Source organism: Balearica regulorum, chromosome 2 (genome assembly GCF_011004875.1).
Source record: "Balearica regulorum gibbericeps isolate bBalReg1 chromosome 2, bBalReg1.pri, whole genome shotgun sequence".
Lineage (NCBI taxonomy): Eukaryota > Metazoa > Chordata > Aves > Gruiformes > Gruidae > Balearica > Balearica regulorum.
In genome coordinates, this window is record NC_046185.1 from 23,732,383 (window position 1) to 23,744,013 (window position 11,631).

General features: G+C 39.7%; 1 protein-coding gene across 1 annotated transcript; it reads left to right on the forward strand.

Moving 5' to 3' along the window:
• The first annotated feature begins 7,630 nt into the window (after positions 1 to 7,630).
• On the forward strand, positions 7,631 to 11,631 carry FBXO43 (F-box protein 43). Its single transcript, XM_010306942.2, has 4 exons — positions 7,631 to 9,152; positions 10,060 to 10,162; positions 11,005 to 11,187; positions 11,279 to 11,631. Exons 1-4 carry the CDS (start codon positions 7,675 to 7,677, stop codon positions 11,525 to 11,527), a joined length of 2,013 nt encoding a protein of 670 aa, XP_010305244.1. The 5' UTR covers positions 7,631 to 7,674; the 3' UTR covers positions 11,528 to 11,631.

The window sequence follows — 11,631 nt, forward strand, 5'->3', positions numbered from 1 at the left end:
GGGGCCCGCCCAGCGGCGCCCGGTGCCGCCGCGCCGCCTTGAGCCGCGCACATCGGGCTGTGCCGTTATGCTGCCGGCCGCACGAGCTGGCGATACGCACCGTGCGGGGCGCACGCGTCCGGCGGCCCTGCCCCGCGAGCGAGCCAGCCAGCCAGCCAGCCAGCCAGCCGCGGGAGTCCCGGAGCCCCGGCCCGGCTCCCGGCAGCGAGCCGCCGGCAGCTCTGGTCTCCCGCCCCGGAATAATTAGGTTGAGAAAGTAATAAATACTTAGATATCGGTGTTAGCCACTTAAAAAAAAAAAAAACAACACCCAAATATTTGGTGGCGTTTTTCAATATATAAGCTGAACAGTAGCGTCACTTTCCTAAGAAGAAAGTAGGCAGCTGCATGGTTGGACTGATAGAGTAAGAACCAACGTTCTCGGTATTTTTCATGTGGCTGTACCCGACCCACTCTGCGTACGCGGACAAAAGAACACCCTGTGACGGGGCTGGTCATGGGACTGCGGAGTTTTAAACCCCCGAGGTGTTTTACCTCATGGTCATTTCTGTTTTCAGAAGCATTTTACCTAAGGTCCGTCGATAAAAAACACATCTTGGTATTTAAATCTTGTAGGCAGTATCATATGTGTCCATATTAAACCAAACTTACAAGCTGCGATACTACGTATTTTAAGTGTCGCATTACGAAAGAAGTTCAGGTGTCGGTGACTCCCGAATGTGGTGAACTGAAATAGTCCCGAGATCAGGAACGGTACCGTTTGCCTTCGGTCACTGGGCAACCTCACCGCCGGGACGCATTTTAAATCTTCGATAGGCATTTCGTAGAATTAGCTATCTTTGCTTTATTCCTGGAAAAATGTTTAACAAGTATTGTGGTTTGTGAATATGCCAATTTAAACGACTTCATCGTTCAAGAGGTTGCGTAGTTTAAAGAAAGGTCTTTTCTCTTCTTTGCTCTGTTTCTGAATACTGAATAAAAATTGTTTCCTAAGCACCCAAATGCATTGGTACGTATGAGCTTTTATCAGCTGTAATTTATTGATGTTGTTTTCATAGCAGCAAATCACCTTCATACATAACCGATAGCTTATCTAAAATAAACTTGAGGAATGATAAATAGTTGCGGTTTTCCTAATTTTGCATTTAAGTCAAATGTAATGAAAATACAGTAATGATTTTAGACAGCTCACCTGTTCCTTCTAAGCTAAATATAACTTTCTAAGTGCCAAATACAGCACATGCAAGAAAAACGGTATGTGAAGGGCAGAATAATTCGTCTCGATGCGTCCTCATCCCCCACGGTCTTTGTAGGTGTGTGTACCAACGATTTGAAGCAGAGGAGGGGGAAAAGCCTGAACCCAGGTAAATGCACACTAAGCAATTCCCATCTCATAAATAAACAAATAAAAAAATCCCTGATTTATTTCTCCATTTCGTATTTTAAAATGCGCTTCCCAAACCGGTAATTTTAAAAAGACATACTAATAATACCGCCGTGAAAAAGTCAGTTTAAAGTTAATTCTGTGAAAATAAGGTCTCCACTATTAAGAAAGGAATCATGTAATTGCATGATTATCATCATCCTTTAACTGTTCCCTTGGAAAAAAAATAGGATATTTCAACCAGATCTTAAAGCTTCGGTTACTTCAGCCGTTTCTGCTAAAGCCCGCCTCTTTCTAGAGGAGCGCGTTAACATAAACCCCGTTCTGATGGGCTGATAAACACGAGCCCTAAAAGATGCTCCTCGGATCTGGAGTAGCAGAAAGGGTTGGGACCGCGAGGTGGGGGGTGCAGGGCCACTCCAGGGTGAAGGGAAATACGGTCGTAGCCGGGCGCAGCGTGAGTGTGGTGCAGACCGTCTTACCTCGTTTGTTTGTTTAGAAGCAATGTTCTCAGGTTAGGGTTGTTTGCTTGGTTTGGTTTGCGCGAGTTGTTTTGTTTGGGTTTGTTTGTTTTTTAAATCACGATTTTTGGTGTGATGCTTCTGTCTGTTGCATTAAATGCCACAACTATAACTTGTTACATTTCTTGGATATTTTTTGATCCAAGTCACATAAGTCCCTTTGGGTTTGAGTGAGAGACAGAACTTGCAGGTGCTGTGTCCCGCTTTAAGGAGCCAGCAAGCTGCCAATTTCACAGAAAAGGTAATTTATTTTATAAATAAATACAACTATTTGAAAAATAATTTCTTCTGATTCATGTGAAATATGTGATACTACAGAAAGCACTTTTGGAAAACTTGTATTGCATTTCTGAAAGTTTCTAGTGATTTCTCCTTCTAAAATGGAAGGGGGAGATATTCCAAGAGCCTTTCTGTTTTTACCCATAACTGTTACCTTGTAGTCACATAAAACAATATTCTTTGTCAAAAAATGTCACAGTTTCCCCTAGGTCTGGATAGATAACTTTTAAATCTGAGTTTTCTCAGGCCCCTCTCAGCCTGCTCAGTGCTGGGTGGGCTGTGCAAGGCTGGCGGAACGGAGGTTGCCAAAGGGGAAGGCTGCAAACTTGCCAAACCTCATGTACAGGAATTACGTTACTTAATTTTGACATTTCTTGGGAAAGCCTCTACTTTGCTTCTTTGGATGTACGTGTTGCTTTTAGACTCACACGTGATGATTTTACATCTCTTGTTCAGATCTGACAGGGTTCTGGTGGAAGGAAAAAACTAGAAGTGTAAATAGGGAAAGAACCAGAAAAATTAGAGATAACCCAGGGTAAAAGTTATGTTACTGAGGTAAAGGAGAGCAATACCCAGCAGAAGGAGAACACAGCAATGATTTATTTGGCCTTTCCCATGTCCCTGTGTGGGAAGCACCTGCTTCCCCAGCGGGGCAGCCACTGCAAGGCCTGCGGTTCCCCACCTCCCTGGAGCCAGCAGGTAGCTGAGCCTGTGGAGCCCCATGTTAGCTGTACCCAGCTCAGCAGAAGCAGGCACCCAAGTATTTGTGACTTTTTAAATGCACAGATTAACTGAAAACATGGTAAAAACTAGGCAACATCACAGGTCATCTCCCACCTAACTGACAGCTGATGTAAAGGAGATAGCACTTGACAAATACTCTGTGATTGATTTGTTCCTCAGTACAAATGTACTAATCAACTTGAATTAATTAGCACCATTATAACTCAAGCTTAAAGGTTGTGGTGCATTTGAGGTTCATCGTCTGTGAAAGCCTTTGGCTGGCTGTGGTCGACCGGCGCCTCTGAAGACACCCCTCAGCGCTGGCACCCCCCCGGCCGGGAGCTGAAAGGGCTCTCACAGAGGCGGGAAAACCTCACCCTGCCAGGCACCTGAGAAGAACCAGAGCTGGTGGGGGAACGACGCAGGGGCGTTTTTAATGGCGGGCTGGGTGAGGAGGGGAGTATAAAATGTGAGGAGAAAAGCCGAGCCCCGTCAGTATTCTCCCGTGTCCTGAAGGAGTGGCTTCTCCCGCCTGGCGGAGCCGTTCTCTCCAGGCTCCTATCCTGCCGACACCTTGCCCTCGCCCTAGGGCGGTTCCGCTCTCCCGAGGGCCGCAGCGCGGAGGGGGCGGGGGAGGCAGCGAGGCAGCGGTTGGTAAGGGCGGGTAGTTCAAATCCAAGCGAGGGAAAGCAGCGGTAGTCGCACGCGAGGAGCCGGTGTGGGTGGAGAGAAGTGAAGCGGCTTCTCACTAAGGGCAACGGGCCCCAGAGCCGGGCGGCGAGCTGCTGAGGCGGCAGGATTCCCGTTCTCTCCAGCCAGTCGGGGAGGGGGGGCTCCTCGCCTTCACCCCGTCTTAGAGAGCCTCGCCGACCGCCTCAGCTGCACTCGGTGGTAGGGGGCCCTCTAGGTTCTGTTTCCTGCGCTCAGCCATTTGCCAGATGAGTGGGTGAAGCTGTTGCTTTGCTCGTGTCCGGCATCCCAGCTGAGACACCCTCGGGTGCTGGTCCCTAGGTAGCTGTCAATAATCTTCATCACTGGGTAATTAGACCTCGCAGTGAATGCATGTATAGACCAACTGAAAACTGTGTCTCAGCTCTCTCTTCTCTCCAACATCCTTTCTCACCCCTAGGTTATCAGTAGGAGTAAACAATACTTTGAATACAGCACCTTTGCTTTGGAAGATCTCGAGTTGCTTCACAAATTAGGGTAAGTGACTCACATCTTACAGATAGGATTTAGCTATGCTATCTTCAATATTAAAACCTTTGAAAGTATCAATGACTTACCTGTTTCTAGATCTGGGTGCTCAAAGAGTGGAGTCTTCAGATAGTTTTACTGCAGATACAATATCTGTTTAAATAGCAGAGAAAATATTCTTGTATCACCAAAACTTTGTCTTTATCTGTTTTGTTAACAATGGTGTATGGTGACAAACAAGGACAGTAAACATCTTGTTTGAGGCATAAATGTTCAGTGTGCTTTACTGGGGAATGTAAATTAGTATCAGGAACAGGAGTGACTCAATTCTAGAACTCATGTCTAAGTTACAGGCACCATTTACCTTCTAGTAACCAACATTTTTACCCCTTTAGGACACTTTGTAAGACTAAGCTTGTCAGAAATTTTTTGTTGTCTAAATATTTGCATCCTCTTCTTAATTTAGTTTGGATCTCTGAATATGAAATATTTTGTTTCATAAACTGCCAGAAAGTTTGCGGTTGACTTGTAGATCAATTTGAGAACTACAAAATTAATAATAGATATGAGAAATATATAGAGCACAAGAATCTACACTTAGCAGATATGGATTTTATTCCTTCCTCTGTAATTGACTTGCTGCGTGACTAGTCTTTTCTTCCCTGTACATCTGTTTCACGATACCTAAAACAAGGTTAACAATACTTTCAGAAATTACTTCAAGATCCCTGAATAAAAAGGACTTGATGTTATGTATCAAATCTAGTAGATGAAACTTTTCTCCTGATAAAAAATAATACGGTGGGGGTGTGAAGTGTATACAAACCTGAGGTGTATACTGGGATTTGCTGTAAAGAAGTATAATGGGCATTGTTCATTCAGTGTCTGTGTTGCAGTGGCTTCCCTCTAATTTTTTTCAAAGGTGTTCTCGCAAAATCAATGCAGTAAGCTCACAGGCTCCTCCTGCTGGACATTGGCGTATTTATAGCATATTTTGGGCTTTTACTTCAGTTAACTAACGTTTCTTTAACTCCACTATTCTGATCTCCTCTACAGCTGCAAAAACTTTTCTGTGATTTTATGTCATGTTAAACACAAGTTTGCTTAAAATTCTTTTATACTGTAATATGTTAAATTTCCTCTACTCTCAGTTGTTCATAATATTAAATAATTTCTCCCATGGGAGTGTCTGCGAATGAAACTGCAAATCTGAGTGTTCCTTTTGTTGTTTCTTCAGCATGCTGCCTGAACATTAAGTTTCTAAACCTGCAGACCTGTGCACTTTTGCTAAATGTGTGGTTAGTTTGACTGTGTTTAAGGAAAATATTAATATTTTTAAATGTAAGTGTGGACATGCGTGTGGGATATGGTGGGTTTTTGGTGTTTTCTTGTGTATGTGATTGAGATTTTGAATAGCGGTCTCTAAATCGCATTCAAAATTTAAATCTCTGTCCATCAGCATTTTTGGTAGGAATATCTCCTGCCAATGTTTGCTAACTAACTGCAGTTCACCAAAATTCAGCATTGAAAATGAAACCTCTATTCTTTTTGTACGTTACACAAAGATAATGCTCTCCTGTTACTACAGGTCTCTGATAGATCTTCCTCCTTTTACAAAAAGAAGACTGATGCTGATGTGGTCATCTGTTCATAGCATGAATATTCAACTGAAGAGCAGCAATGTATTACACAAAGACTGTTCATACCTTTTTCCTATCTTTTTAAAAGTTATTTTCTAGTTCATGACATGACACTTTCAGCCTATTGCCCAAAATGTTGACAAATGATGCAGATGAAACACTAGACACTGCTTGGAAGTGGTCCTGCACTGTCAAGGAAATTATCCTTAATTCATGTAATAACTAGCTTAAAGCTATGCCCTCATGTTTCCTATTTGTGCTGTCATTTATTTCACCAAGTGAAAATGGAATGAGGGAAAACAAATATGAAAGTAAGGTACTTGTAGAGGTAAATGGGAGAAGGAAAGGAAGCAGGCCAGACTTCAGAGTTTGTCATCCTCTTGGAATTATTTTCACGTATCTTTCTTTCCTGGAAGATTTTTTTCTCAATTACATGGATGAATTTTGGTTTTTTATCTGCTTGATTTCATACTGATATTAGCATGATTCTATAGGCTTTTATGCCAAGTTCTCATAGTCTGCTCTTTAATATCCTGTTCCTTTTGAACTTCTATAAGTTGCTGTCTCCTCACAGTAGAAAACAAACCAAAGCACTTTCTGTATTTCAATGATCTTATAAAGTGCTTTCAGTGTGGGTGAAAAAATGCTAATTAAATGACACAAGATCATAAAAGGATAGTGTGTCTTCCCTCCCTTGCCCCAGCAATTTGAGTTTCCACTGCTTGTATTTGGTGGCTTAGGGCTTAACTAAGTCAGAAATGTTGGGATATTAGCAATGTCTTAATATTTGGTGCTTAAACCACCTTTAAAGATTCCTATTTTTGTCTGTTCTGAAAAGTCAATGACTGTTTCCAGGCTTATGTTCTAAAATACCAGTTCTAGAGGCCAGTAACATACACCAGTAAAAGGTGCTGATTCAAACTTTGAAAGTCTTGCAATGTTGATGTGAACTACTATGGTTTCTGACAACAGCCCTCATGCTGGCATTATGCATAACATCTTTTATATGGTTAGTCTGTGTTGTGTATAGAAAGCAGTAGCCTAACTGGTTAGGGTGGAGAAACTCTGCCATGTATGAATGGCAAAAAAGTAAGTCTGTATTCTTACACATATTATTTAAATGGGTGCATTAGCCACTTGTAACTTTTCTACAAAAATATATAGTAGCTCTTAAAAGCTTTTATACTTAAGTTTAAAAAAACCTTTCTGTGTACATGGTGAGAGGATGTATAGTAAATCCACCAGTTTCTTTAAAGTGTGAAGCTTCAGAACACTGTTTAACAGAGCTCAGCAAAAGCTTAAAGCTTCTTTACAAAATAGCATTTAAATGTTAAGCAGGTAAGAATGCACTGTTCACTGTGTAACTACAGGTCAAATTTGATTCCCTCCAGGGACTGCAGTGACTTCATGATTAATCCCCTCATTTTTCTTTAGACAAAAGGCATTTTCTCCTTAATTTGTCTATTACCAGAGCTTCTGCTAGTTCTTGAGGACTGGTTGGATGAACCAATAACACGGTGCTAATAAAAAAAACTTGGTCCTATTGGAACGAGAGGGAGTTTTGTCACTGATTTCAGCACTAATGAGACTCTAGTTGCTGTGTTGCTTATTTGAACTGTTTTTCCTTGGATGAGATTTGGCAGATAGACTAGCTAACAGGATGTATGTTTTAATTTGCCTCACTTGTTGTGTACTACACATTTTAATCACTCATTCTAACCATCTCCTTGATCGTAATTTATCTTTGTGTTCATGTATAAGCACTGTTTCTACGAAGATGAATGAAAATACTTTTGTCATGGCTGGTAGCTTGATAGACTTACACAAGGCTTTCTCACTAATCTGAGGGTATTTTGGTGACTACTTTTATCATTTGTTTCAGAAATAACACTGGTATCTTCATTTACAAAGTCAAAGCGCCAAGCAGAGGATGTCAGACAGTCATTCAATAATGTTCAATATTCTTAAAAGAAATAGATTAACATCTCCCAGCAGCAATTTTAAATACTCCAATTTTAGAGACACATGTTGCACTTCAGTATTTCTGGACAGCAGATGCAATGAGTCAGCAAAAGATCCTGATGTGGAACATAAAGAAGCACTGAGTGTAACAAGTTTATCATTGCTACAAGAGCCTTCTGAGCACATTCATCCAAATGCCCTCTTTCCTGTGTCATCATCTATTGAAAATGAAATGAATTCTATCTCCTTATCAGAAAGAAGAGAAACAAATAGAAGTGCAGACTTTTTTGAAACTCCTAAAGTGAGTAGAAAAGGCTCCTCACTACGCAGGAGGCTGCTTTTATCTAAGACTGTTCCAGCTGGCACAGCTGTAGGATGCTGTGAAAGACAAGCTAGTTCTTCAGGAAGCAGCAGGAAAAAAATATTCTCTTGTCTTTTGAGCTCTGAAGAAAAAATTTCACAAACTGCTTCAGATTCTCCAAAAGATCAAAGTTACAAACCTCTGACAACTAGCACCTCAAACACTGAGGACTCTAATCCCGATTGCCCAAAACGAAGACTTTCCTTTTCACAACAAAGGACTTCCACGCTAGATGAGTCCAAATGTAAGGACCACTTATTGCTAGAACCAGAATGTTTATCTCCAATTCAGTGTAAGGATGTGATTGTTAGTAACACTAATGAATTCAATGAAAGTGTCCTTATGAGTGTTAGTGATGGGTTGCTTAGGACTCCTACTTACACTGTGTTACCTGAGGCCAATGAGGGTAAGTTCCTGACTTCTATCAACAGTCTTATAGAGAACTTTAACTTTGAAATATGTGATATAAACTCCCCCCCTGTTAAACTGGCAAGTTATCCAGCTCTTTCAACACCTGAGGACAGTGGATATAATTCACTTCATTTGGACAAATCGGGAGATTCATTGTCCGATCATGAGGGATCTTTCCAAGAGTTCTTCCAAAAACGTAAAGAAGGTTCCAAAATTCTGGATAGTAAAAGAAAGACAAGAAAACTTGAACGAGTTAGAAGGTTATCCACTCTTCGGGAACAAGGCTCACAGTCAGAGACAGAAGATCATCATGGCAGTCCTACTTCAGCATGTATGTTAACAGAAGAAAGAAACTTTGTCAGTGAAGATGATGCATTAGTTCTAGAAGAACAGCCTAGTGCAGACCTAGTTGTAAGTCACGGAGATCTCTCAAGAACTCCAGCTCTGAAAATAGTTCATGAAATTTGCTTGCAAAGACAAAGATCAGACCAAAATCAAATATCAAAGAATATTGATGGAACAGAAATATTTGCATTAGAGCATGTTCTTGCTGGACTTATTGGCAAGAAAATGGGCCTTGAAAAATTAGATATTTTAACAGAATTAAAATACAGAAATTTAAAACATGTTCTTGCTATAGTTTTAGATGCTTTGACAGTGGAAACTCTATGCAGGTAAGTACTACTATTTTTTTTCCAGAAAAGATGAAAATATGTGTTTCTGCAAATAAATTAAAATAAATTCTGGAATAGCAGGTGTTGTCAATAGAATTTGTTTGTTTCTGGGGAAATTAACATTTTTCTTTCTGTATATATATTATATATATATTCTGTAAATATATTATATATGGGAATTAAAAAAACCCCAACACAACAAACTCAAACCAAACAAGGGAATTAGTAAATCTAAAACTAAATCACAGTACTTGCAAACTTTAAAAAATATTAAAAATTTCTTTAAGCCTAGAAAGTAATTTATTCTCATTACAAGTTCTCCAACAATGCATGGTACTCAAAACACACTTTCTAGATTTTTTTTTTTGTATTTAATTTCCTCAGTTATTTCTAAGCACAAAGATGCTCGAAGTATTTTCCTTCATTAATAATGTTCTAGATTAACTTTTAATCAATAGAACCTGTCACTTATTTCAAAGAAATCAAGTGTGCTATGTGTGTTGTTAATTACAAAGGGAATGGGACAATAGGTGGAAGTATAGAGGCATGGATGTTTTCAGAACACTTAACACACAAAATTGTGACTTTAGAAACAAACTTGGTAAGTGGCTTATGTGGAAAGAAGATACTTAATTAATTTTGTAAACCAAAGATATGCTGTATTACTTATATTGCAGTTGTTCTATAGACTTTTTTATTATTCTATGCAATGGTGCATGAGAGTACATGAGATCTGTGTTTCATAACAATACTGTGAACTCTCAGTCTATGGCAGTAGTTTGTAAAATGACCAATAGCATATGAAATAATGCAAAAAAGTCTTTCAAAGGTAGTCTTACTATCATGACTTCTGTACTAGCTGGCAAAAATGTGCAGGTGGATAATTTTTTTCATTTGTTTATTCCAGCATCTGGAAAGTAAGCAAAAACTGGCGTGAAATCATTGTACAAGATAAAAGTGCAGATAAGAGGAGAAAGTTGTACATAAAACACCTGAAAGAAGAAGCTGGGGTAAGGTTTGTCTCAAAAGTAATTTTTAAGTGTGAAAGAGGACAGGTCAGAAGAAAGAGGAAACATCTTGTAAAGCAACAGAAAGGTAACTGATAGAGACAGTTCCAGCATGATTATGTGAAGGATTCTAACAGAAGAATGTAATTGTTTTTATTGCTTTTCTGTTTGTATAGTTTGAGCATGCATCTTTCAATCACATGATACTTTTTTCTTTTTTTTTCTCCCTCCTTGAGAATCTTGTAGGATCTCTTCCTCAACTGATTCTGGCTTTGGATCTTAAACCCTGTTCATACCTTTGTGTCATGCTGTTCCTAATCTTCAATTTCATTCTAGTCTGCAGTGCAGTAGGACCCACTCTAGATTTTCCTGATTATTTTCAGGACTGCTTGTGACTAAGCTTCTTCATGGTGTACTTCTGAATATCAGAAGGACATATAGAAGTTTTTTAGAGGGTATCTATAAAAGTAAGCATATCAATAGCAGTATAATTTTTTTAGATCCTCCATGTATGTTTACACACACTTCAGTGTAACCTTACTTTAATTGAGACAAAACTTAAGTTTGCTATTTCTATGCTTGCTATTGAGATTTCCTAAATCAGAAACATGAGGACCACTGGAGTGCTAAAAGACACCCTGCTCATGGGACTTTGTTTTTAATGGTTCCTCTCTCTTCTTCACTTACTAAATATAAACATTTAATGGGAAATACATGCACTATACATTGTTGCCTTTTCTAATGTGTTGTTGCAGAGGGGGGAAAAAAGCTGCAAATCCCAAATGAAATAAAATCCTGATTTGCTTCCTTTTGTGGGTTTTTTCTTTCTTTATAAACCTTAACAGGAATATTTTCTGAAAGCTGAAGATGCTGCCACAAGACTTAATGTTCTCAATAGATCTGCTCTAAGGCCCGTTCAAGCTCAAGCCAGAACTGTAGTACAAACACCACCTTCACATGCTGAACTTACACCCAGGAGATGCAGTTCTGTTCCCCATTCAACTAGTAGACAGGAAGAATACATAAAAGTAGGTAGCGAAGAAACTCTTCATTTTCAGCTTTTAGGAAATTTTCACGTACAAGAACTAAGTAGCTCTTCTCTCCCTCCTCTCGCTATAGGTTGCTAAAACTCTGTTCACAGATGAAGCCCTAAAACCCTGTCCAAGATGTCAATATCCTGCTAAATATCAACTGGTAAAGAAACGGGGAATATGTAGCAGAGAGGCATGTGCATTTGAGTTCTGTATTTTATGTCTGCATGCTTTCCATGGGTCAAAAGAATGTAATAGTTTATCTGCCAAACGGAAGAACAAAAAAGATGCTCCTCCAGGAAGTGCCCAAAGCAAAAGAAATTTAAAAAGACTCTAAAATTGTAAGGCATGTAAGTCCTTACGTTTAATTCCTTTTCCCCTTCTCCTAAATTCCTGATCTTGTTCATATTCTTCCTAAATATATGCATTTTGAAAGTATCA

What these genes read in the sequence shown, in the direction of transcription:
- FBXO43 (XM_010306942.2), top strand. Translation starts at nt 7,675, where the DNA reads ATGTCAGACAGTCATTCAATAATGTTCAATATTCTTAAAAGAAATAGA. An exon ending in ACAGTGGAAACTCTATGCAG is followed by an intron (nt 9,153 to 10,059) that starts GTAAGTACTACT and finishes TGTTTATTCCAG; the next exon opens with CATCTGGAAAGTAAGCAAAA. An exon ending in ACCTGAAAGAAGAAGCTGGG is followed by an intron (nt 10,163 to 11,004) that starts GTAAGGTTTGTC and finishes AAACCTTAACAG; the next exon opens with GAATATTTTCTGAAAGCTGA.